General features: G+C 50.4%; 1 protein-coding gene across 1 annotated transcript in view; it reads right to left on the bottom strand.

Annotated features, from left to right (window-relative positions):
- CACNA2D4 (calcium voltage-gated channel auxiliary subunit alpha2delta 4) overlaps nt 1–23,013 on the bottom strand; it is a 105,431-nt gene extending 82,418 nt beyond the window's left edge. The window contains exons 1-11 of the mRNA XM_023642900.2: nt 22,794–23,013; nt 19,512–19,593; nt 17,548–17,664; nt 12,948–13,007; nt 11,391–11,553; nt 10,884–11,015; nt 3,934–3,994; nt 3,134–3,284; nt 1,296–1,370; nt 347–436; nt 120–233 (exon numbers count right to left, since the gene is read on the bottom strand). Coding sequence (XP_023498668.1) covers nt 120–233; nt 347–436; nt 1,296–1,370; nt 3,134–3,284; nt 3,934–3,994; nt 10,884–11,015; nt 11,391–11,553; nt 12,948–13,007; nt 17,548–17,664; nt 19,512–19,593; nt 22,794–22,897 — 1,149 coding nt within the window. The 5' untranslated portion in view covers nt 22,898–23,013. The remainder of the gene's footprint in view (nt 1–119; nt 234–346; nt 437–1,295; nt 1,371–3,133; nt 3,285–3,933; nt 3,995–10,883; nt 11,016–11,390; nt 11,554–12,947; nt 13,008–17,547; nt 17,665–19,511; nt 19,594–22,793) is intronic.
- Between the last annotated feature and the right edge of the window lie 4,229 nt (nt 23,014–27,242).

Here is a 27,242-nt window from a genome sequence, read left to right as displayed (position 1 = left end):
AATGAGGCAGAGCACTTGAACTCAGAGCAGGCCTGCTTTTCTGGGCCATCCCATCCACGGCAGTGCAAGAACATCCCCTTGGACCCTTCGCCTCCCCTCTCGCCCCCAGCAGAAGTAACCTTGCGGTCGGGCCAGTTATACTTCTCAAACACAGGCTCGTAGTCCTCCACGGCCCCGTCGGAGATCAGCATGATGGCCTGGTTGCAGAGGCTTCCTTGCCTGGCCTCTTGGAACTGTGTGGGGAAGGGGGGGCGCCATGACTACCGGCCATGAACTGCCCCTCCCGGGACCTCCACCTTGTCTCCTAACGGCTTCACTCATCCTGGGCTTCGTCAGGTGTGGGTACCTGATTCAGGATCTGGAAGGCTTCAGTCAGGGCTTGGTTCACGACCCCCACACCTTTGACCATCAGCTCATCCACCAGCTGTTTGAAATGCTGTCATGGGTAAGAAATTAGAGGAAGGTCAGTCAGTCAAGTGGGCCAGGAAAGCTTCATCTTTAGTCTTGATTTCTGAGGCCGTTTACAGCTATTTTCCCAGAAGGACATGATTGCAGGCTCCATCTTCCCATGACCCAGCTAATTTCATGGCTGGACCCCTACAACAGACATTTCTCAAACACCCTCAAGATAAACCAAGAGAGTGAGTGGCTCAGTGCAAATCCATCCCCACTGCCGGCAGGAAACACCCAATGTGAGCCCAACCAGAGCGGGAGGACCGTCCAGGCCAACACCCAGCTGCCCAGGTCCCAGCATCCTCAGCATCCCAGCCCTTTACCCCAAGGTGGGAATTTCACAGCAGAAACTGCAGGGGCCACCAGGGGCTCTAGGGACCCACTAGGGGCTTGGCTTCAAGCGGAAGCCAAGCCCAAATTCCCCAGTCACAGAGGGAAGGATCTGTGACACGCAAACTCAAACTTTTTTTTTAAAAAAGAAGCCACATCCTCTCCTCCTTGGCCTTTGAAAAGGACTCAACCCAATGGGTTTCAATTTCTCTCCCTTTCGGGAAGCTTCTCATGAAGACTGACATAGTGGAAAGGCCCACAGAGGAGGCAAAGGGGGAAACTGAGGCCTGGATAATCCACAGAGGGAAAAACTAGTTCTGAATAAGCAAGCTTCCCCTCAGACGGAAGGTCTCTTTGCTTGCTGTTTGCTCGGGCAACTGCAGACCTGCTTTGCCCCTGTTCCAAGTGCCATGCGAATAAGTAGAAGGGGCCATCAGGGGTCTGCACAGACAGCTTCCCACCATCCCAACCAGGGCAGGGGCTCAGAAGCACAGGCCCCGATGGACACTCACCTCGCGGTTGTCACGATCTGCCTGGACAAGGATCCCTCTAAAGCAAGGCTCGATGTAGTGGATGTGGTCACTGTACTGGTTCCGAGAGGGGAGAACAGACGGTCAGCGTGGAAAGTCAAGCCCAGGGACGAAGCTCAGGCAACTCTCAGGGTGTCAGGATTGGGGTCACCGAGGCACATATCCAATATTATTTTGGGTTACCCCATGCTTTGGGCAATTTTTCTGAGTGGAGAGAAGGGAGTAGAGACAACAGCAGGACCTTAACTCTAAAACCTCCCCTCAAATCCTGGGCTCGGGCCTTTTCTCAGGTGCTGGCTGAGTGGCGTCCACCTCATGGAGCACACAGAGAACCAGAATTTTCCAAGAGAATTCCTTCGGTCTCTGCCTCCAAGACCAGACAGAGTGCCTTCAATGGGAATTCCAGAGCCTTCCCTGTGCAGACCCCTCCCTAAAGCACGGGTCTGAAGATTAGAAACTTGTGCTTTTTTTTCTCTTTGCTCTTAATTTACGGAGAAGGTCCTTTAGCTATCAACAGGGGATGGGAGTGGGAAGAAAAACAAATTATTACTGCCCCCTTTTTCTTAATCACTCCACTTCCCCACAGTTAAAATTCGAATCTTGAAGGCGTCCTTAATCTACTTCTGCTTAAATAAGAGAGGGAGAGAAGGGGAGGTGGTGGGGGAGTCACGGTAGAACTGCATGTGTGTTCTGGGGGGAACGTTGGGGTGTTGTGGGAGAAACAATGGGAGTGAATGCTTCCCCTAATTGCTATCCCCAACCAGCTGGAGAAGCCGGGTGGAGCCTGAGCGAGGGCTGGTGGGAGGGCGGAGCAGGAGCACGCTCCCACCCTTGTGGAGGCCAGGACCTGTGCTTGTGGCTGCCCTGTTGCTGCTGCAGGTTGGGCCCAGGGATGGCGAGGAGATTGAGGTAGGGAGGGAGGAGTCCAGGAGTGATGCAGGTGCGTAAGCAACGTGGGCCTCAGGGGGCAGCTCAAGGACAAAGGGGCTATTCTCACAGCTCCAGGATGACCGTTTTGAAGTTAGACCATCTTGCCTTGGTATTTCTTTACTAGACAAGTAAATCGCACTCAAGATGAGTGAAACAGGCTGGTTGGTGGTGGAGTTTTCGATCAGGTGGCCTTCAAAATGATGCGCCCAAGGTGGCTGTCAACTCTGCCTCCTTGGAGGGCTGCACTGGCTCGCTCTTTCATCCCATTTTAAAGCATTCTCCTAACTTGTCTCTCTCATTTCTTTCTGCGTTATCCCTCCTCTTATTGCCTTTCCAGGTGCAGGTGCAGCCTGCCTCAGGAAGAGCTGCTCTAAAAGCAGGACCAGGGTCTGCTGGCCCCTTTCCAGGCCTTCGCCCCTACTTCCCCCTTTCTCTTGATGGGTCCGGATTTGGGTGGGATGAGGCAGTAGGGAAACTGGGACTTTTGTAAAGCAGAAGCCAGGGGTCACTCATCCCACAGCAGAGTGGGGAGGCTGTTCCAGTGATGGGTGCCAGTCAAGAGCACATGATGGGGATTAGCTATGTATTTACTCGGGGCCAGTGGTGCTTGATCTTTCTTAGGCCTCGGACTCATCTGATGAAATTGATGAAATCTATGGACTCAGAAAAGTGGGCATACACATTTTATATATAATTTCAGGAACTTTATGGACCTCTTAAAGCCCAGCCTTGGTCAGACCCTAGGTTAGGAGCCCCAGTTTTGGAGGAGAGAATCCTTCTACAGTATGAAGCGTCAAAGTGATTGTAACTATACAACATCCTAGCGCAGGCAGAAGGAAGTTTTTTTCTAGAACAAGTGAGACTCTTCTAGAACAGGAAGGCACACTTACTGCGATGATATTAACAAAGTCATTCTCTCCCAGCGTGTCCAAAATGGTGGTGATGGTGTGCTTGGCAATGGTCATGCGCAGCCCCTTCATGCTACCGCTCGTGTCCACCACAATCACTATGTCCTTGGGAGAAGTAGCGGCTTGTATGTACCTTCAGCAGAGAGAGAGGGGCAGGCCAACAATGGGGAAACCAAAGCCAGCACAACCACCTGACCAAGCATCTCCACTTATGTCTAGTCAGATTCTGGCTCAGGTACATTCAAAGCGCAGTCCATGCCCCAGTGATGCCAGGACTCACGACGTCCCATAGCCACTCAGCATAGTTCTGAAACCATTTTGGGGGCAATAGCTGTGAATGTGCCCATCTAATGGGCCTGTCAGGTGGGAGAAAGGTCAAGCGCCAGTGGTAACCTTTCTCCTCTTTCTTTTATACCAGCTGACAGCCCGGAGTGGCTGGCAGCAGGAAGGGAGAGAGCTGGATTCCACCCTCAGATTCTGTTGCAAATCTGTCAGAGGAGGGGTTTTGGGGGAGAGGAGAGCCTGGTAGAGGGTTGAGTTGGAGACAGGTCGATGTCTTGGAAGGAGGTTTGGGTCAGGAAAGACAGTCCTGGAGCAAGGCAGCTGTGGGGGGAAGGGAGGAATGCAGTTGGCAACTCTTCCAACTCTCGTATTGGGTTAAGGTGCTACACACCTGAGATCCTCGGATGGGGGTACAGGGCAGGGACTAGAGGAGAAGCAGCAAAAGCCAAGGCGATATGAGAGAATCTAGCACCAGAGACATCTCCCCTGGGAGCTCTTACCAGCCGCGGTTCCGGCAGTCGAAGGCAATGACCCCGTTCTCATCAGGCGTCCACTTGATGCCTGGGGAGGAGAAGGCTGGTTCTTTCACCAGCTCAGAGAGGCCACTCCAGAGCCCCTGGCTGGGTGCTGACATCCGGGGTGGCCACAACCCCGGAGCAGGCCCAGCTGAGGACCTGGGCAACAGCATGTAGGACCATAAGATGACTCCCTGTAAACTGAGGCAGCAGGCAAAGAGGGTGGCAGCTTATGGGGGGACACTCACCACCCAAACCGCCCAGACTGAGTTAGAGTTACTTTCACAGGTGGGCTCTCCACGCGTGCTATGTGGGACTCATCGAGTTAGGAAGGGGAAGCCTCAGGGAGGTGGGACTTTTAACATCCGTTACCATCCAGCAGTGCAGGGACAAAGTGGAGGGAGAGCCAGGCACTCTGACTTCAGCCCACCTGCCTCCAGTCAGGGTAAGCTCCTTAGTGCTCACAATCCTCCTGTTGGCTCTAAGACCGTAAGCCCCTTGAGTTAGGGATTCCCAGTAGCCAGCACAGCGTCTGACACAGCACCCAGCAGAGATGATGTTCCATAAATGCTTTTGACATGAAGGAAAGAATGAACGGATGCGGATGAAAGGTCCTGCCTTGACTCACCAGCAGGGCGCTGGGGCAGATTTTGTCCTATGCGTCTAAACAACAAACTCGGATAAATGCACTCAAAGCACAGATAACATTGACGTGATCCACCATAGAATCTCTATATGAAAAGGCTTTAATGAGGAGGAAGAGTGGATTCAAAAGAAGATTAAAAATAACAGGTAAATTGTAATACAGTGTGTCTGGGCTAGAATAAAAATTGTGGCAATATCATGAATGTCTAGAAGCTCCAAGGGACCTTCGTGTTCCACAGCAGCTGGACTTGAGATGAGATGTGCCCTTTGAGGCATTGCTGGTCTCTCAAAGTAGGAGGGGTTTTTAGGGATCATGCCCCCAAAACGAAACAAAAGGGAGCAGAGTTCCAAGGATGAGAGGCAGGGACCAGGGCAGCCTGGAGCCAAGGTCTGGGAGGTGGAAGCAGGACCAGAACCATGGGCGGAGGTGGTGTAGGGGGAGCTAGAGCAACACGGCTCTGACGCAGGCCTGCCAGTGGCTGTGAGAAGTGGGGCCTTCCTAGGGCCACATTCCTATAGCAGCACGGTTGTGGGATTTGATCCTTAGAACAGCACTGGGGAGGAGAAACCGAGTCTGAACCAGCACCTTAGACGAGGGTTTTGCTGGTGCTGGTGGGAGTACCCTCAACTCCAAGCAGAGACAGAAGGGAATCCTCTTGAGGGGAAGCTTTCCCAGGTCAGGCCTGCAGGACTGCCACAGGTTACAAGTAGCTCGGCCTCCCAAACGGAGACTACCGTGCATTGGAAACAGGCCCACGTGAGAGGCACGCAGCAGAAGCAAGGGCCTTAAGATGTACCCTCCCAAGGACTACAGGTGTTGAAACTACCAAAACCAAAATGTAGGAGAGCTATGTTGGAGTAATCACAAGGAAGCATATATGACAAACATGATTAGGAATGAAGAAATAGCCTTAAAAATATGGGACTTTCAGAAATGAAAAAGTGTCTAAGTTGAAAAAAATAAATGCTTAGTGGATTATTCACAGGTAAAGAGAAAATGCATGCGTTTGAAGGATTTATCCAGAATCCTGTGGAGGCTAGAATGAGACGGTCTAACATATGTCTGACCAGAGATGCAGAAAGAGAAAAGGAAGGGCACAGAAGAAAGACAACGGTTACAGAGATAATGTTGGCAAATGTTCTAGAACTGATAAAAGAAATACAAATCCACAGATCCAGGAAGCACAGTATATCCTAAGCAGGATAAATAAAAAGATATCCACATATGGAAAACAGCAGTGAAACTGCAGAACTCCAAAGGCAAATAAATAGATAAATGAATACCCTGAAAGCAGCCAGAAAAGCTAGAACACTGCCAAAGGAGCAGCGGCGAAACTGCTGGCAGATTAAGAGAAGCCAGAAGACAGTGGAAAAACAGTTTCAAAGTGTTGAGGTAAAATAATTTAGAAACGCATTCCCAGCAAAACTGCCATTCAAGATTGAGGACAATGGGCCAGTCTGGTGGCAAAGCAGTTACATTCGTGCACTCTGAATTCGGGTTCACGGGTTGGGATCCCAGGTGCAGACCTAGTGCCATGCGGGAAGCCACGCTGTGGCGGCGTCCCACATAAAGTAAAAGGAAATTGGCACAGATGCTCACTCAGGGACCGTCTTCCTCAAGCACAAAGAGGAAGATTGGAAACAGATGTTAGCTCAGGGCCAATCTTCCTCACAAAAAGAAACAAATAAACAAACAAAAAAAGAATGAGGATGAAACAAAACATTTCTAAAAAAGCATGAACTGAAGCAGTTTACCACTGAGAGACCTACAGTAAAGAACTCTGGGAGGTTCTACTTCAAGAAGAAAGAAAAGGCTCCAGGAGAGAACAGCATGAGACGCTTGAAAGAAAGATAAGCTAATTCCGAACAAGCAATGTCTGTGTCAGATAACAGGAATAGTATCTAATTCACGGGGATAGCAGAGGGGAGGTTTAGATGACAATACAATGGAAGTCAGGGTGGGGGAAGGGCTGTAAGCTCAGGATTCTAAATTCCTTTGTGGATTGGGAGGAGGGTAAAGATATCATTTAATTTATTATTTGACAACTTCATGTGATAAATATGCCTGAGAAAATTGAAGGAGTAATTACTTAAAGAACAGAAACACATCGATAAGTTCCAAACTGATAGAAAAGAAAGAGAAATAACGGGGGAGGGGGCGATTTATCAAAAAAGGAGATAAAGGAAATATAAATACAGTGGGACAAGTAGAAATTTAAAAAATAAGATAATAGCATGTTCAAATACATCAATACAATAAATCTAAATGTGCTTATCTAGTAAAAGAGATTGTTGGCTTGGATGAAAATTAGAAAGCTAGAAGCTATTTTCAAGACATAGAGCTAAAACAAAATGACATAGAAAGTTGGAAGTAAAAGGACGGAAAATATATATATCAGGCAAATACTAGCCAAGAGTATATTGGTATCACTCTATAAATATCAGACAAAATAGACTTAAAATAAAAAGTGTTGTAGGACTAACATGGGTTAAGCAGACATAAAATCAGCAAAGACGTAGAAAATCCAAACAATATAATGACCAAGCTTGATCTTGTGAAGGATCAGAAGTGCCCACCCCAAACGTCTCTCTTTGCCTTGATTACTCTTAAGAACAAAAGACTCTGAAAGAAACTTTGACCTTCCCCCCAACCGCCTAAATGAATTTAAGATGGAAGGCCCGCTCTAGGATGGAGCTAATACCATAAGATAACGTTGTCTACAGAAGGCCCAGCACACACTTAGTTAACAAACATTTGCATTTCCATCTCCATGTAAATTGCCTTCCTAACTTTGAAGCCTCGACCACTACCCTCAACATCCTCCTTTGTCCTTAGCTGCAATAGTATTTAAGGTGGTGTCTTCGGCCATTCTGGTGAGTTGCTCGGTTTTCCTGGGTTTCTCCATGTACACATTATAAAGCTTTGTTTGATTTTCTGTTATTCTGTCTCACGTCAGTTTAATTCTTACGCCAGCCAGAAGGACGTAGAGGGTAGAGAATTTGTCTTCCTCCCCTACTATCTGATGACGTGTGCAGAATTTTTCATCTAACAATTAGAGCACACAGAGTCTTCTCAAGCACACATGGAATATTTCCAAAACTTGATGACATACCAGGCTATGAAAATAAATCTCAACTAATTTCACATAATCAGTACCACATACACCATGTTCTCTGACTGCAAAGCAATTGAATTAGGAATTTATAATAAAAAGATAATTATAAAATACCTATAAATTTGAATGTATTCTATAATGTATTTTTAAAATATATTTCAAATATGTAAAAAATTTATTTTTTAAATAACTTTTAAATGAAAGATCAAAGAAGAAATCACAGGAAAATTTAAAAATATTTAGAAGCAAATGATAATTAAAACACTACCATGACACCAACAACACAGGCAATAAAAGAAGAAATAGATGATTTGAATTACATCAAAATTAAAAACTTCTGTGTATCAAAGGACGCAATCAACAGTGAAAAGACAACCTGTGGAATGGAAGAAAATATTTGCAAATCATATATCTAAAAAGACGTTAATATCCAGAATATATAAAGAACTCCTACAACTCAACAACAAAACAAACAATCTAATTCAAAAATAGGCAAAGAGCATGAATAGGCGTTTCTGTAAAGAAGATCTACAAATGGCCAATAGGCACATGAAAAGATGCTCTACATCACCAATCACTAGGGAAATGCAAATCAAAACCACAATGAGATATCACCTCATATCCATTAGGATGGCTACTATAAAAAAAAAACCCAAAAAATGAGGATATGGAGAAATTTGAACCCTTGTGCACTGTTGGTGGTGGGAATGTAAAACGGTGCAGCCTCTATGGAAGACAGTATGGCAGATGCCCCCCAAAATTAAAAATAGAATTATCAGGGCCAGCCCCGTGGCCAAGTGGTTAAGTTCACATGCTCCGCTTCGGTGGCCCAGGGTTTCGCGGTTTGGATCCTGGGCCTGGACACGGCACCACTCGTCAGGCCACGCTGAGGCGGCATCCCACATGCCACAACCAGAGGCACACACAACTAGAATATACAACTATGTACTGGGGGGCTTTGGGGAGAGGAAGAAGAAAAAAAAGAAGATTAGCAATAGTTGTTAGCTTAGGTGCCAATCTTTAAAAAAAAAAAAGAAGACTTATCAGGGGCCGGCCTGGTGGTGTAGTGGTTAAGTTTGTGCACTCCACTTTGGTGGCCTGGGGTTTGCAGGTTCACATTGCCAGGCGGGGGCCTATACACCACTCATCAAGTCACGCTGTGGTGGCGTCTCACATACAAAATAGATGACAACTGGCATAGATCTTAGCTCAGCAACAATCTTCCTCAAGCAAGAAGAGGAAGACTGGTAACAGATGTCAGCTCAGGGCCAATCTTCCTCACACGCACACACGCACAAATAGAATTATCATATGATCCAGGAATTCCAATTCTAGGTACATACCCCAAAGAATTGAAAGCAAGGTCTCAAAGAGATATTTGCATACCTATGTTCTTAACAACGCTATTCACAATAGCTGAAATGTGGAAGCAACCCAAGTAACCATCAACAGCTGAACGGATAAGCAAAATGTGGTACATCCATACAATGAAATAATACAAAGAAATTGTGCCACATGCTATGAAATGGACGAGTCCATTATAATGTATCTCAGGAGAAGTGTCTAAGAATGTTCACAGCAACATTGTTCATAAAAGTAAAAAACAAGGAAGGAAAACAAAAACTGTAATAACCCAGATAAGATCAGGAGGATGGATAAACAGATATATTGACCCCAAAAACATGATACAGTAACAAAAATGACAAGATACATATGTGACAACCCAGATGAATCTTCAGAGTATAATATTGAATGAAAAAACAAGTTCTAAAAGTCTATATATGAAACTAACTTTATAAATTTCAACAACAAGCAAAACAAAACAATATATTGTTTAAACAGACATGTGCCTGTGTGTACGTGTGTAAATATAAAATAAAACTAAAAAACTAAACAAATAGTCAAAAGATCCAAATAGCGATAAACTCAGACTTCAGGATAGCTATCACCTGGTCAGTGGAGGGACTGGGGGTGAGAAGTGGGGCAGAGGAGGAACATACAGGTAGAGAGAAGTTTGGGAATATTCTAGTCTTTGTGTTGGTGATGTACATACAGGCATTTATTATGTTATAAATGAAATTAAAAATAAAATAAAATAAACACAATCGGGCTGGCACGAGCCTGTGGGGACAGTGCCTCATGATCAGGGGTTGTGGCCAAGCCAGCAGCGTGCCCTGAGGGCGGATGCACGTCTATAAATGTGGGTGTGGTCGTGAGAACTGAAGGGCTCACACCTGGATTGTGTTGCTTGCACACAAAGTTGACGCCTCTGGAAGCCCTCATGAGGTAGGATATTGACAGGAATTCTGTCCTGGAGAGACTTGAGGGCCATGTGCGCTGCCTTCAGGCATCTGAAGGACTGTTACATGGAGGAGGGATGACGTTGTTCACTGAGGCTCCAGAGAACAGAAAAAGAACCAATGGCTGGTTGTGGATCTGGGCAGAGCCACAAGCAGGAGCACCTAACAAGGGACCTCCACGGGCTCCAAGGCCCCTTTGTACTCCTAGAGAGAGACTAGCTTTTCCAGTCTGGGGACACAGAGGGGTCCTTCAGGACCTTTCTGATTTCCTGTTTCAGAAAAACAGGGCAGCTTTAAGACCTTCTGGACAGTGTGCTAAAATGGGGTTGGAGTGAAACGTGGAGGTAAATTACTTTAAGTGAGAAGTAAAAAAAAGGTAGAACTCTTGCAAACATAGGGGTAGATGTTTTGGTTTTCTATTTTTCTTAGCGGACAAGGGAGCTTTCCCTACTCCATCTATTAGGTTGGCCAGTAACCTTATAGTAACCTGTGACATTTCCTACATTGCTGTCGAACACTTCAAGTGAGCGTGCCTCATTACTCCAATCGGGATGTAAACTTCTTAAGAATTGTTTTATCCTCCTTTGCATCTTCCATGATGATTTCATAGGACGGGGGTTCAATGTGGGCATTTATTGGCTGGTTACCATGGTGTTCGATGTTTTCATTCATTCATTCATTCAACAGCTATTTACTGAAAATGTGTACATCATGTTGTGAAGAGTGTCAAAGTGTGGGTTGGAGGTGCTTTTGGAGAGAAGAGCCAGCCCATTCACTGGGGGTCTGAGTGCCAGGGTCCATCTTCAATGCCCTATTGCCTCATTCCCAGAGAAGAAGCCCAGAGAATCACGGAGAAACCTGCCAATGTCTCTACCTGGATAGATCCTGAAGAATCCAGTTGAGCTGCCAAAATATTGCCAGGTCAATGTCGGGTCTCTCTGGAAGTTCTCCACAAAAACAGGGTTCAAGGCTTCAGACATGTAGACTCCATTTAAAATATCTGGGTCTAAAGGGTGACATTACAGAAGAAATGCAGGAGAAACTAAATCAGAAGCGACAGTGACCAATTCTTCACCTGTTGAATACAGACACACACACATACACCCCCAGCCTGCAGCGGGTTAGTTTACAACTTTCCTCTACATCTCACTCAGAGAGCTACACTCACGTCCTCTAATCCGGGAACACTGAGTTTTCTCCCCTAGGTTTGTGTAAATAATTTTTCTTCTCCTCCTCAGTCAAGGAGGTTGGAGAATCAGTTTACCACCGTGCAGGGCTTCTCAGGAAAATGGAGGCAAGTCATTAAAATCCACCAGCACCACCCTAGCAACTTCCCAGTGGTCAAGAGAGTGTGGCAGGCCGAGGGCGGGTCGGGAGCTACCTTTGTTGTACACGTTGGTGGGCAGCTGCACGCTGCTGATGGAGGTGTTCACCAGCAGGTTGCTGAAGTGCGCGTTGGACTCGAGGACAAACTCAGCCCCCAGCTCCACGTAGTTGCCATTCTCGTCCCTCTCATTGATGAGGACGGAGTTGTAATAGTCAAACTAGGAGCAGAAGGGGATGAGCCGGACAGAGACAGTGCAGGCACGAGGGACCCGCAGAGGGAGAGAGAGAAGGAGAAATGGCACAAATCAGAGGACTCAGACATGAGAGACGGGTCAGACAGACTGACAGTGTCCATACAAGCACCGTCTGGGGAGAACTCAGGCAGTGATCCACATGATCCAGGGGAAAATACACAGCCAGACAATTGGAGTGGAGGGTTGATTCGATTGGTTATTGATGTAAAAATTGTCTAGATTATTGCTTCTGTTCTCCACTTTGTTTAGCATGTGTGGACACAGCCAGAGTTGGGGACAGACAGGTGGACATAGATTCAAGGAGAGATGAAGAGACAGAGGCAGCCTCATCAGCATCACCAATTTCTTCCAGGGTGGCAGGGCTCCTAGGGACCCAGAACGGTGGGTCGCTGAGCGATGAGCCTGCTCTGTTCAAGATACAGCCTGCGGCCCAGGCCTCAGGCAGGGCCCGTGCCCACTGTGGAGCCAGCCGTCTGGTCTCTGGCTCTTCCGCAGTGTTGGGGGGTCTGTTTGGATTACCACCCTTGGAGTCATAAGCAGACCCTCTTCCCCTCTCCCTACTCCCTCCACACAGCCTGGTTCACTAACCCTAACCTTTGCAGCTCCCCCAGGCCCCCCTATGTCCTGCCCCGTGTCACAACACTTTCTAAAGCACAAATCTGGTCTGTCCCTTCCCTGCTCAATATGCACTGTTCTGGGCTGAATAAAGGCCACATTCCTACCTTTCTATGGTCACTTTCCGCTTCACCATCCCCTGGACACACAGAGCTGACCACTTGTAACTTCCTCGGTTAATCTTGTGTTTGCTTATTTCAGTGTCTTTTCTTCTCCCTCAGTCTAGAAACCCCTTCTCCACACCTTCGTCTGCTCAAATGCCCCTCAGCCCAGGCCTGCCCCAACGCGGTCACCCCGTCTGCAGGGCTTTCTGAGTGCTCCTCCCTTCCCTTCTGGGTGCTTGTGACACTCTGTCCACCCATCCTACGGACTCGCTACACGCCTTGTACTAAAGATATTTGGTCTATGACCTTCTTGACTTCCTATCTATGCAGCGGCTAGTGCACTGCAGTTGGCTAGTAAATGTCTATGGAATGAGCCGATGGCCACTTTACTCCCCTCCGCGCCCCAGGTCTTGGGAATTGTCTCTCCTACCTGGTCCGGAAATCCCTCCTGAAAAGACTTGAGAGCATTTTGGTATCAAACTATTGTAGGTTCATACAAATCTTGTGCACGTTAAAAGATCGCGTGGTGCCTCCCTCCGCCCCTCCTTATCCTGCACTCAGGTGGCCCTGGCCCTTGGTCAGGTTGGGAGACGAATCATAACACCTCTCAGCAGCATCTCCAGGAGCAGGAGGACTCACCACCAGAGATTCGTTGAATTCGTGGTTCAGGTCAGCCTCCTCGGCAGCCTCTACCAGATTCTGAGGGAAGGAACACAAAGGGGAGACTGAATTGGCAAAAGGAGGCAAGGGTGTCCTCAATAAATTCCACTCCACGAGAACCGAAAACGGGGACTCAGACAAGAACTTGTGCACAAATGTTCATAGCAGCACTATACACAATGACCAAAAGGTAAATGCGGATTGCCAAGTGTAAAGGCTAATAATCTGTGAAAAGGCCAATCTGAAAAGTCTACAAACTGTACAATTCCAGCTACGTGATGTTGTGGAAAAGGCAAAACTATGGAGATGGTAAAAAGACCAATGGTTTCCATAGGTTTGTGGGGGGGGATGGATGAACAGATGGAACACAAAAGATTTTTAGGTCAGCGAAACTATTCTGTATGATACAACGATGGTGGATACATGCCCTTATACATTTGCCAAAACCCATGGAATGTACAACACCAAGAGGGAACTCTAAACTGCGGACTTTGGATGATAATGATGGGTCGCTGTAGGTTCTTGGATTATAACAAATGTACCACTCTGGTGCAGAAAGCTGATAGCTGGGGAGGCTGTGTGCTATGGGGGTAGGGGGTATGTGGGAACTCTCTGTACTTTCCTCTGAATTTTCTTGTGAACATAAAACTGCTCTAAAAAATAAAAAGTCTATTAAAATGTTTGTGTGTGTGTATACATATTATTCAATAGGTATATATTCACTTGCCATAAGATGGAGAGAACCCAAATGTCCATCAACAGATGAATGAATAAACAAAGTGTAGGATATCCATACAATGAAATATTATTCAGCTATAAAAAGGAAAGACATTCTGATACATATTCAAATGGGGATGAACTTCGAAAACATTATGCTAAGTAAAAGAATCCAGATACAGAGAGCCACATATTATATGATTCCATTTATGTGAAATATCCAGAATAAGAAAACCCCTTGACAGAGAGCAGATGAGTGGTTGCCAGGAATTCGCGGGAGGAGGAAATGAGGGTCACTGTTTAATGGGTACATGGTTTCTGTTTGAGGGTGATGAAAGTTCTGGAACTAGATAGTGATGATAATTGCACAACATTGTGAATGTACTTAATGCCACTGAATCATACACTTCAAAATGGTAAATTTTATATTATGTGGATTTACCACAATTAGAAGTAAAAAAGGAGGCCACATCAAAGAGCATCATGGGAAGTAAGGAAATTAAAGGAAACACATAATGGAAAGACATCCCATGTTCATGGATTGGAAGAATTAGTATTGTTAAAATGTCCATACCACCCAAAGTGACATACAGATTCAATGCAATCCCTACCAAAATTCCAAGGGCTTTCTTTACAGATATAGAAAAAAAAAATCTTAAAATTCATATGGAACCACGAAGCAATCTTGGGCAAGAAGAACAAAGCTAGAGACATCACATTTCCTAGTTTCAAACTATATTACAAAGCTATAGTAATCAAAGCAGCATGGTAGTGGCATAAAAACAGACACATAGGACAATGGAACAGAAGTGAGAGCCCAGAAATAAATTCACACATCTACAGTCAATTGATCTTCAGCAAGAGTACCAAGAACACACAATGGGGACATGATAGCCCCTTCAATAAATGGATATCTGTATGCAGAAGAATTAAATCGGACCCATATTTCACATCGTATAGAAAAATCAACTCAAAATGGATTAAAGACTTAAACGTAAGACCTGAAACCACAAAACTACTAGAAGGAAACATATGGAAAAACCTTCTTGACATTGGTCTTTTTTTGGATATGGTACCAAATGCATAGGTAACAAAAGCAAAAATAGACAAATACAACAAACTAAAAATCTTCTGCACAGCAAAGGAAACAATCAACAGAATGAAAAGGCAACCTATGGGCCGGGAGAAAACATTTGCAAACCATATATCTGATAAGGGATTAATATCCAAAATATGTAAGGAACACCCACAATTCAATGGCAAAAAAACAACCGGATTTTAAAAGTGGGTGAAGGACCTAAATAGACATTTCTCCAAAGAAGACATACAAATGACCAACAGATATATGAAAAGGTGCTCAACATCACTAATCATCAGGGAAATGCAAATCAAAACCACAATGAGATATAACCTCACAGCTGTTAGGATGGCTACTATCAAAAAGACAAGAAATAAGTGCTGGCGAGGATGTGGAGCAAAGGGAACCCTTGTGCACTGTTGGTGGGAATGTAAATTGATGCAGCCACTATGGAAATCAGTATGGAGGTTCCTCAAAAAATGTTAAAAATACAACCACCATGTGATCTGGCAATCACACTTCAGGGTATATATCCAAAGGAAATGACGTTAGCATCTTGAAAAGATATCTGTACTCCCAAGTTCATTGTAGCATTATTCACAACAGCCAAGATACAGAAACAACCTAACTGTCCAACAGATGAATGGATATGTGAGATACATATATATATATATACACACACAAACACACACATATATATAATGGGATATTACTCAGTCTTAAAAAAAGAAGGAAATCCTTTCATTTGTAACCACATGGATGAATCTGGAAGACATTAAGTGAAATAAGCCAGATGTAGACAAATAAATACCTCCTGACCTAACTTCTATGTGAAATCTAAACTAGTAAAACTCAAAGAAACAGAGAGTAGAGTGGTGGTTCCCAGGGCCTGGGGGCAGGGCAAAATGGGCAGATGTTGGTCAGGGGTACAAAGTTTCAATTGTACAGCAATGTGACTTTAGTTGACAATATTGTATGGTGTACTTGAAATGTGCTAAGGGGATAGATCTTGAGTGTTCTCACCACACACACAAAAATATATAAATAGGAAAATGGTAACTGTGTGAGGTGATGGGTGTGTTGGTTGGCTTGGTTGGGTGAATATTTCACAATGTGTATGTACCATATCATACGGTCATTAGGTTGTACACCTTAAATATATATAATTTTTGATTACCAATTGTACCTCAATAAATGTGGGGGCGAAAAAAGAAGACCTGAGCTCCTTTTCTGGCTTTGTCAGGGGGCAAGCCACTGAGGCTCTCCGGGTCTCTATTTGTGCAACTGTAAATTGAGTAGAAAATCCTTGCCTTCCCCCTCCCAACCCCCAAGTCCCAGGATGTGATGAAGAAATGTCACAGAGCAAAGATGATGTTAGAGCTGCTTTGCAGGCAGTTTCTCCATGGGACCCCCGAATAAGTGTCAGTGGCTGTGGCCCCACAGGACCCCCAGCAGGGAGCGGGGACTGGCGCTTGGAGGTCGGCAGAGCAAGTGCTCCTTTGGGTGCTTTCTGCAGTTGAAGCCGTGGGAAGGAGCCTGGGGAGCCCAGAGCCCTGGCCTCTGGGTATGTGCCAAGAGTACCTGTGCTCTAGTATCACAAGCACCAGCACCTGCAGTGGTCCATTCCTGCATCCCGTGCCTGTGCTCTGCCCGGGGAGGTGGTTTAACCAGCATTGCTGACTGAGGCAGGTGTTTGCTGGTGCAGGTTGTGTGTGAGGTCAGTGCCCTCCTGCTGTGGCCCAGGATGGGCCCTCCTGTCCCTAAGTATCTTCTTGTTGCTTCCTGATGCTAAGATCCCTTGCCCCTAAGCCTGGAGAAAAGAGGCTGCCAATTGTAATGCCTGGGAAAGAAGGCCCCAGCGACTTTGACCCTAGATTCCTCCCAGGCTGTGGGCTTCGATGGGGCAGATGGGGAGACAGGCAGGCACACGGCAGGCTGCAGCTTGCCTTCCCAACACCTCAGCCAGCCCACCCAGACCTCAGCGCTGGCCTCAGCCTCCCCTGCGCGGTCTACCACCCCGGCCCCATCTCCTCTCTCTTGTTCTCCTGGCTGCCCAAAGGGAGTCCTTTTGGGGACAATATTGATCTTGGATGGCCAGATGTCTGTCTGGGTGGGGCAGGAACTGTGTCTCTCCAACCAGCCAGGTCCCCACAGGTATGCCAAGGAAGTGTCATGTTCTGATTCTACCAGGGCAAGCCAGGCTTGGTGGAGGTGCAGTGATGGAATCAGCTGAGCGTGAGGCCCACCACTGTGAGCACCTCTGCTGCCTGGGCAGCCCGCAGAGCACTTGGGTACCACAAAGCTGGGTCGTATGGCAGAAGGGGAGGAGGAGGGGAAGGAGAAAAGGACAGAGGAGAGAAGGGAGAGCAGAGGGAGGGAGCCTTGCTTTGCATGCTCTCTATCCAGCTATACTCCCACCCATCCACCACCCACCCGTCCAACCATCCGCTCATTCAGCAGGTGACTCCTAAGGCCTCACTCTGTAGCAGTCACTGACTATGAGGTGGTGATGCACAGTCCAGTCCCTCTCGACACTGTAGGTTGATCCTACTGTGTGGGGCGTCTCTCCCTACGGCAGAGCTCAAGTGCCTGCCTCTCCCGTCTCCGTTGCTTCCCACCATTTCCTCCTTTGCAAGGATCTTTTGGCTCATGGGGATACAGGCAGGCGTTTGCGAGGTAGCAAAAAGGATGATGTGGGTGGGAGGGTGACTCATCAGTGAGGGTCATTTTGCTGTCACGGGAGCCGAGGAGGAGTCCCCCCATGGATCATAGGCCCTGGAGCACCTTGACAGCCTCCACTTTCCTGCGCAGCATGGTCTCCATGGCCTCTGAGAACTTCCTCACCAGCTCCAGGCCATCCACCTCCTTGATCTTCAGACTGGGCTCCACATCCTTGTATTTCTGTTCAGGGAAGTGGGAGAGATGGTCACCTGTGTCTCGGATGTGATTACGCATGGCCTCTGTCCTCTCAGCTGGAGCACTCACACTAGTGAAACCCTGTCTACCCAACCAGGGGCAAGGACAGCCCTTCCTGCCACGTATCATCTCCTCCACTAACAATAATAGCTGTCTTTTATCAAATGTCCTCTCTGTTCCACGGACTCTGGACACATTGAAGTTAATAGCCTTAAGAGGGAGTAGACTGAGGCTCAGAGAGGTCAATGAACTTGGCCAAGGTCACACAGCCAGTGAACCGGGGACCTGGGATGGGCCAGGTTTCCCAGACTTCCATGTTCTTTGTGCAGTCATGCAGCCTCCCTGGGGCGGCTCACATGGACTGTGAGACATCAGTTCATCTTTGCCGACGCCTCGTGATGTCAGTGTGCCCTGCTTGCATCCACATGAGCCTCGAGTCTCCCTGTCCAGGCAGAGCTCAGTGGCTGCAGGAGTTGACACCACCTGACAAACTGCCCACCAGCCCAGGAGAGTTGAGAGCTGGGTTCCAGTTTCTTCTCCGGGCCTGTGGGAGACAATCTCTCACAGAGTGTGTCTATAATCAACGTCCAGTGACCCAGTTCAGCAACCTACTGGCCATGTGACCTTAGGGAGTTAGTCACTTTTCTCATGTGTAAGATGTGACATTTGCAGGCTTTAGAGAGCGCTCTAGAATGCATGGAGAATACTGTACACAAAACGGCTGCATGATTACTGCTCCACCTTCCTCACCTGGGCTGCAGGGCATGATGGGAAGATGGGATGGAATGGTGTCTGGAGTGGAGGAGCGCCGTGTGGGTGGAAGGGGGTGTGATCTGTCATTGCTACAGTCACCTGTGGCGACCCACCCCGGCTTCTCCCACCCCCTCCATGCAGAGGAGCTGCGGGGGTTGGGGCAGAGGCAGTGGCTGCAGTGGGGTCACCTGTAGGCGGAAATGCCTGAGACTTACTTTTAGCAATGTTTAGAAAATGGTGAAGATCATACTCATGTCATGAAGTTGTGGTGAGAATTAAATTCTGAATATAAGGCTCTGAGCAAATGATAATGGTAGACAATGGCAAGCTGTTATTAAATCTGGTCTGGGAGTTATAAATGTTGGAGGAAAATGAGGTTGTTTATAATCTAGTAAGAGGACAGGCTAGGTGTCAGTCTGCAAAGAAAGCAGTTAATAAATGGGGCGAGGGGCTTGGCACATTGTCCTGTTCCTGCCCAGGAGCCAGGCATGGGCTCAGACCTTGGCGAGGGTCCCATTTGGGTCTCCAGTCCCCCCGGACATGCTGGGGGTCCTGAGACTGGAGGTAAGGAAATCTCTCCCTGCTTTCTTGCTTTCCACAGGCCCATCACCTGCTTTTCCTGCCTGAGCAGCCCCCGCAGGGCTCTCAACACGGCTGGCCCGGCCACCTGAGGCCCCTCTTGCCTGCCCCTCCTGCCTTCCCCTCCCTGTTCACAGGTGTCAGGCCTGCATCCCAGTCTGCTGGCTCCAGTTCCCTCTCCCTTTTGTTCTTCACAGTCCCAATGCCCCCTAATGAGTCTCTTGCCTGTCTATTCCATCTCGGCATCAGCTTCCCAGGGATCTGAGCTGACACCACGCTCTTGGCCACCCCTCTGTACTGCCCCCACTGACTTGCTCTGTGACTTGGGCAAGTTGTTCTCCTCCCTGGGTCTCACTCTCCCCATCTGAAAGTGAGGAGATTGGATTAGATGATCTCCAAGACCCCCCACGGCCTTTTGGGGATTCTCTTCTGGAAGGGCCACCTGACTCCCTGCTGACTGCCCTCTGACCCCTGTGAGCTCCCCGGAAGGGGTTACTGACCTTCTGCAGCAGGAGCGAGCCTGAGTATTTGGTCACAGTCTTATACAGGTCCCCACCGAAGGTGTCCGCCCACAGCTTCACCCTGTACACACACACAGATACAGAGACACTTGCACAGATGCACACAGATATGCACACAGAAGACAGGTGTCTATACTCAGACACCTACTGATGCACACACACACAAACACCCACAAACAGAGACCTACATAATATATACAGATATGCGTGTATATACATAGACGTACACACACGAATGCATACACACTGACGAACACCCAGAAAACACAAAGAGCTACTGTCCCCCCAGCCAGTGCAGGGGACTCGGAGGACCGGGGCCCAGAGGCTGCTCTGTGTGCACAGGACACCCTGGGCTGGGTCTCCCGCTGAGGCGCAGGGGCAGGGTCAACTAACCCCGAACCAAAGCCTGACCCCAGGCCCCCAGGGGCTGCGGTTTGTGGGTGGAGAACGGAGAGGAGCGAAGGAGGGGAAGAGGCTGTGCCCACGCCAGCACAGGGCAGGGAGGACCCGGGGCACGGATGCAAGTGCTGCCTGGGCATGGCTGCAGCTCCTCCACGGGTTGTTGCCTCCAGCATGTCCTGCTCAGGGCCACCGTGGGTGCTGAGTCCTCTGCTGAAACCTCAGAGGCAGCGTGGGGCAGACAGGCAGAGGAAAGGCTCTGAGCTGCTCCCGCTGGGCCAAGGGCTGGCTGGGCACGAGGGCCCCCACCCTGGTGCAGGCTGCCCAGCGGGGATACCTGACCTCTTGTCCGACCCCCAAAGGGCACTGAGTTCTCGCCATCTGGGCTGGCTGGCAGGCGCCTGCGGTGGGCATAAAGGACTGTCTGAGCCTCTGTAGCTGGAGCAAAAGGAGTTTGCGTGCGTGGCCGTGTCAAGGTCGGCATTCAGTCAGTCCCTCAGTCAGTGTTTACTGCGGCCTCCCGCGAGCCGGGCCCGCACACGGTGCTGGGGCCACACTGGGGTCCTGACCTCTGTGAAGGCCCCCTTGAGGGACAGCCCTTCCCATACAGGGAGCATAGGACGCGTTGGCTGGGTCGCCAGCAAAGCCCTGGAGGGGCAGCGGTGGCGAGGGACGGCTTCCCGGGAGAGGCGGGGTCTGGGTGCAGTGTTGGAAGTTTGGAAGGGTCTAGCCGGACAAAGAGAATTCCAGGCAGAGAGAAGAGAAGAGCTCGGAGGGGTCAAAGATGACTTCCAGTTTTCTAGCTTGGGCATTCGAGCTGAAGGCGGTGTGATGGATAAACTTAAGACGATCAGGAAGCTCAGGGGGAGCATGTCGGGGAGGGCGCAAGGTCATGGTGCAGCCTGGGACGCAGAATGGGAGGTTCCTGCTGCAGCGCTATGGGGAAGGGTGCGCTGGCCAGGTTGTGTACTGCACAACTCGAGAAGGCACCAATCTCTGCGTCTTGAAAGACACAAACTTGAACAGATGATGTTTAGGAAGAGCTATCCACAGGCCACGGATGTCTGAGTCTAACAGGCAGAGGCAGGGCTGAGAGTCATTAGTACACGGGTCGGGGGTTGAAATTCTGAGGGAAGATGGGCTCTCTCAATGACAGCGCATAGCCTGAGAAGATCTGAGGGGATGACAAGCCCTGGGGAGCACCAACAATCTCAGGGGCAGGCAGAGGGAAGGGAGCCCTGAGAAAGATGAAAGGTAGCGGGCGCCCGGGAGACCCGGGAGGGCACAGCGCTACGGAAGTTGAGGCGCTGAGATCCAAGGAAAAGGGGGAGGCTGGCATCCAAAACAAGAGTCCAGGGAGAGGAGGCCGGAAGCATCCACCGAATCTGGCAACGAGACTCCGGTGAGCTTGGCAGGGCAGATTTGGGAGGACAGTAGGGGCCAGGGCGGGGCGAGGCGGGGGCTGAGTGGGAGGGAGGGCCGGCTTGACAGCAGAGAGGTTCGGAGTCTTTGGGGTGGGAAAAACTGAGAAGGATCCAGTTGTGGGGGCGGTTAAAGGCCTGGGCTAAGGGGTGGGGGGCGGTGGCTGTGGGCTGTTTGTGGGCCGTCAATCCCAGCCGACTCCTTCAAGGTTTTGTGTAGGTGGTCCCCTCTGTGGCTCTCCCCAGGGAAGCCCTGGATCCCAGCCACCTCTGCTGGGCACTCAGCCTGTGCCCAGAGTTCGCCTTCTCCCATTGGTGTGTGCTCCAGGCATGCAAATCATCCCCCCCTCAGCAGCGGGCAGTCTCACGCTGGCAGTGGGGGACGGTCAGCCGCGGCCAGGCTGACTGGAGCTCAAATTCCGGCACTTCCGTTTACTGGCTGCGGGAACTTGGCGAAGCTGCCCAACCTCTCTGAGCTATTTCCTCAGCTGCAGAACGGGGGGTGCTGTTACCCACCCCTGCATGTCTGTGTGGACCCCAGGCATCCTGTGTAAGGCACCTAACACAGCGCCAGGCGTATAAAAAAGCAGAGGCTGTGCAGCTAGATGGAAACGATGCTCCTCAGCAAGGCTGAGAACACACACTGCAATCGCTCAGGCTCCCTGGTCCCCACTTCCACTAGGATGGGAGGTTACTGTTGGTCTGGTGGCCTGTCATGCTGGACTCAGAGATGGACTGAGTAGATAACCCTCTTTTGTCTGGAGTGCTCTGCTCCCCACGGGTTGGAAGTTTCTATAATAGCGCCACAGAGCTAAGGACTAAAAGCCAAACACCCCAGAGGGGTCACACAGTAATTTAAATTTATACCAAAGTATAAATGACTGATACCAGATCCTTTCCTGGAGCTGGTCTTAATGACAGGACGTAGAACGGGGCCTGGAAGGAGGCAGAAAGGCGCAGAACCGGAAGATTCAGGCTACCAATGTGCCAGTGTTCCCAGTTCCTGGTTGCAGGAGCCATTTTGTGGGTTTAGAACTGCTTCACTCTTTCAGATTGTCAAAACCCAAACTCCCTAACAAATCCTCGGGGAGCCGCGATGATCACTTAGAGCCAGCACGGCTCCCGCTCCCGGTCGCCTGACCGCAGCGATCGATCATCCCCAGGAGCGTCCCGCCGGGCGCGGGGCCTGAGCGCAGCTCGGCCTGAAACCGTCCGGCGTCCGGGGGGCGCGCGGGACTCCAAACTGGGGGCGCTCTGGGGAAGAGAGGAGGGTACAGCAAAGGTCTTCACAGCGAGAGAGGGAGAGTGGGCAGTGGAGCCCCCAGGGGAGAGCCTGGAGGGAAGTCGGAGGAGGAGGAGGAGAGCGTTAGGTCTGCGGGGGGCGGGGGGGGGGGGGGTGGGCAAAAGGGTTTCCGGGGTGGGGGCTGAACTTGATGCTTACATTTCCAGAGGAATCTCGGCCTGCCCCCACGCGGGGGACGGGGAGGTGCTGGACAGCAGCAGCCACAGCATGACAGCGGTCTTCGGCAGGGAGGCCCAGCGCATCCTGCCGTGGGCGGACCTGGTGTCTGGTGGAGCCCGGGGAGTCCCGGCAGGATGCCCGCGCTGGGACCGCGAGCCGCAGAGGAAAGAGCAGCCTCAGACACGAGCCCTGTCTGCCTGTCGCTCGGATCCTTGGGAGGTCCCCACGCCTTGCGCCTTGCAGGTGCTGGCTAGCCTGGGGTCCCCTGGCGCTCAGGCGGATCCTGGGGCAGGGCCCGGGGCGAGGGGTGTGCTCTCCGCCCTGCCGATGAGCAGGCTCCAGGAGGGGCTGCCAGTGCGCCCGGGGAGGTGGTGACAAAATGAGCCCGTTAATCCACTGGCCTCTCTTCTAATCCCCGCCTGACTGCAGGGAGAGGGGCTGGCAGGGTGACCTCAACAGGATTACCCCCATTTCAGGACACTGGGCTCGGCTCCTTCTGTTGGGGATAGGAGCACACCCCTTGCATTAAAGAGGCAGACCTGTTCGTGGAGGCCTGCTCTTTCCGGCCCGAGGGCAGGAGGATGCTGTGCACGTTGTGAGGCTGGACCCAGGACAACAGCTGTTTGTCCCTCACTCCACATTACCAAGCGCCATTACACATCCTCTCTTTAAACATACAGTCCTGGGAGGTTGGGGTCATCATCCCTACTTTCAGGGCCCTGGAGGCACAGGGAGGCTAGGGGACAGAGCTGACTCACTCTGGCTCATATCTCCAGTCCTGCTGCCTTTGGCCAGGTCAGAAACTGTGTATACATGCCAGGGCCCCCACATCTCACCTGCTCCTGGTTCTAGGCTCTGGACGCATTCGAGGTGAAGCCAGGGAAGCCGCAGGGCCCCTCCCTCGCATAGCATGTTCCTAATACACGCCAGAGTGTGAGTCCCACCATGGCTGGCTAAGGCCTCTGGCTCTCTCCGTTCCAGCTTCTTCTGTCCCATCTCCCCTGGCTGGGTGATGTTTGAGTGGCTGTGGGCATTTGGAGGATCCAGCTAAGGGGAAGCTGAGGCGGGTAAGCATTTAATGTGGGCTCAGTGGGATAATTTCCACAGCTCACCGTTGCTTCCTTGCATGGACAAGTCATCTCCAGCCATCCTGGTGTGGGACTGGTTTCCGGGAACCCGCATCACCCAGCGCGAGTCGCCTGCATCAGGAGCCCAGGGGCAGCACCTGGCCTTGACCCAAGTGAGGGTCCTGCAGTGCCTTAGCTGGGAGCATGTGGGAGGGGAGGGCAGAGGAAAGTCTGGAAGACAGAGCCAGAAGCTCGTCCGCAGACCTGCTAGCAGGGGGCTGGGTTCCCACGATGACCCGGCCGGGACGGGGCTCTCCCGTGGGGGAAGGAGTCCATGTCCAGTGTGTGGCTTAACTCGCCACGCATGGGCCTCCCCTGCTGACCAGAGTTATGCAAAACAGAATTTGATAAAAATTCTTGTGTTTGTGGGCCCAAAGTGGTAATAGTACCACCTGAGCACTGGGGGTGACGTCACAGTTTCCACCCCAGCCAGGGTGCTGCTCCGAGTGCCCGATGCACTGCGGCCTGACACAACCTGCTGGTTCCAGCAAAATGGCATGCAGAATGGCCACCCGCGCAGAGAAATGCCTGGAGAGGCAAGTGTCCTAGTGACGAACTCCCCCGCACACACTTCAGTAAGTCAACGTTGTAGCATCAGAGGAATCTGGTTACACAATTATGTGGCTCAATACAACGTGGCAGGGATTTTTTTTTTCCTGAGGAAGATTCACCCTGAACTAACATCTGTTGCCAATCTTCCTCTTTTTGTATGTGAGCCACTGTCACAGCATGGCCACTGACAGACCAGTGGTGTAAGTCCCCACCTGGGAACCGAACCCAGGCTGCTGAAGCAGAGCACGCCAAACTTAACCACGAGGCCAGCAGGGCTGGCCCGGCAGTGATTTTTAAAGGCGTCTGAATTGTTCCTGTGCCTGCGTTAATTTCAGGTAAATTTTTGAGGATTACAAATCATACCAAATTTAGAAAAAGTACTACAGAGGTGTGTGGGGCAATTAATAAATAAAAAGAATATGTAATTTTTCTAGATTTTGTGATGTGTGTGGTGTTCATCAACTTTTTAAAATTTGCAATTTGGAGTGATTTTTTTCATCCTAAATAAATTTTCACTTTTACATCTATTTTTGTATTTGTAGTTTGTATTCTTTTCCTAGTAGGGATGACCACCCCCAATGACACAAGCTCCTGAGCCCCAGACCCGCTCCTGCCATTCAGCGCCTGCTCCTGGCAGACCTGACTCCTCCTGGGTGTTGGGCACGGGCGCCGCTCAGAAAGCTCTGTCCGTGCCCATTTTGCGCATGTCATTGACACCGTGGTGGCCGGGTCCCCCCAGCCCCGTAGACCTGCTGAGGAAGCCTTCCAAGTGCTTGGAATGACAAATACTGACGTTAGAATGGTGGGTAAAGTAATAGCCTGTCTTTTTACAGACCTACCGAGGCAGCGCACCCCACACGTGCCCTCACCAGCTGTTCTGAGAAAACACCTTTTCAACAACTCAGAATCGAGTTTGCTATGTCCGCGTCGTTGCCTGGCCAGCTCTGGCGTCTGCGGACCGCGGCCCCTCTGACCGGGGTCCACCATGAAGCACTGGGGCTTGTGGAAGGAGCCGGGGGAGGAGGGCAGGGCAGAGGACTTCAGAGAAGGGATTTCTTCGCAGGAATAGAGTGAAACGTGGGAGCAGAGCCTAGAGCTAAGGAATTTTCAGTCCTTAAGAGAGACCTTGGAAACTCAGAACCTTCAGGGGCACCCCCCTCGCTGCAGGCCAGGGAGGCTGTCGCTCCTGCTGGGTGGGAGGGAAGCTGTGTGGTCTGTCTGGGCTCTGAGGGGAGGAGGACTCCGGCTGTCTCTGGGTCAGTCCTACATCTCAAACGCCTAATGATTTAATCCAACCTAACCCACTTCCCTGGGGATCTGCTTGGGGCGAGCCCCTCACCAGGCCCTGGGGGCGAGGTGCCTGGAGCTAGCATGGTGGGGAAGAGAGCAAGCTCCTTGGACTGGCCGGGCTCTCCACCCCACACCACTGGGCCTCTTCGGGGGCCCCCGGCTCGACTCTCCCTGTAGTGCTCAGGGCTCTACAGAGAAACAGAACCAACAGGACACGTGGAGAGAGAGAAAGAGCTTTATTATACGGCATTGGCTCACACAATTAAGGAGGCTGACGCACCGGAAGCTCTGCGGTGGGCAAGCTGGAGACCCAGGAGAGTGGGTGGGGTGGTTCCAGGCCAGAGGCTGGCAGGCTTGAGACCTAGGGAAAACTGTCATGATTCAATTTGGTGCAAAGGAAGGAAAACACCAACATCCCAGCTCAAAGGCTGTCAGGTAGGAGGAATTCTTCCTTACTCACAGCAGAGGTCAGCCTGTGTTCTTTGCAGGCCCTCAACTGATTGGATGAGGCCCCCCCACATTAAGGAGGGCAGTGTACTTTACTCAAGTCTGTTGATCTAAATGTAAATCTCATCCAGAAACACCTTCACAGACACAGCCTCACAGCTCCAGCAGTGACCACTTCTCTCCTGTGACCTGAAAGGAGGTGACAACTCGGCTGCCCCTAAGCCCTGGGTGACCCTAGTGTTTTCTCTACATCCACACCTTTGAAAAGAAATTTCCTCCCATCATCCCACTGTGAGCCTCCCGCCCAGCTCCTGCTGGGCCTCTGTCTGACCACTAGCCTCCTTGCCTCTGCTCTCCCCTTCCAGTCTGTTCCTAACACGGCAACCAAGGGCTCTTTCTAGAGCGTAATCAGACCACATCACTTCTGTGCTCGGAGGCCCGCAGTGCCTGCCCATCCTACCTAGAGTAAAGGCCAAATTTCCACCACAGCCACAAGGCTCTCCGTGAGCTGGAGCTGGCTGCCTTCCAGGCCTGTCTCCTCTGCCTGCCCTTACTCATGGCCCCCCGACAGCGGCATCTTGCTGTTCCTTGAGCATGCCAGGCCTGTGCCCAGCTCAGGGCCTTTGAGTTTCCAGCACGCCACCGCCCCATGCCCCAGCTCTGCTTGCGCTGCTGTCCGCTGGGGGCCAGCTCTTTCTTTTCCACCAGGTCTCTGTCAGTCAGGGGCCCTGGCATGAAGAGACGGCATGCTTATATTGGGTGACTTGAAAAGAGTTTAATAAAGGGACTATTTACAGAGGTCTGGACAGAGTATATGGAGGAAGCCACAGGGACACTGGAGTATCCTGCGCTGCAATGAGCAGGGACCCAATCACTGGGCCTGACAGGACGAGGGGGAGGGAAAGTCGCTGGAACTCGGAAAGAGAGTGAGCTGCGTGGAGACAGTGGTTCTAGGGGGACTGCAGCCTCAGGATGCAGCCAGCCCGTGGTGGTCCCACTCCTGCCCCCACCC

Source organism: Equus caballus, chromosome 6 (assembly GCF_041296265.1).
Source record: "Equus caballus isolate H_3958 breed thoroughbred chromosome 6, TB-T2T, whole genome shotgun sequence".
Lineage (NCBI taxonomy): Eukaryota > Metazoa > Chordata > Mammalia > Perissodactyla > Equidae > Equus > Equus caballus.
This window is presented reverse-complemented; position numbering and strand designations above follow the sequence as displayed.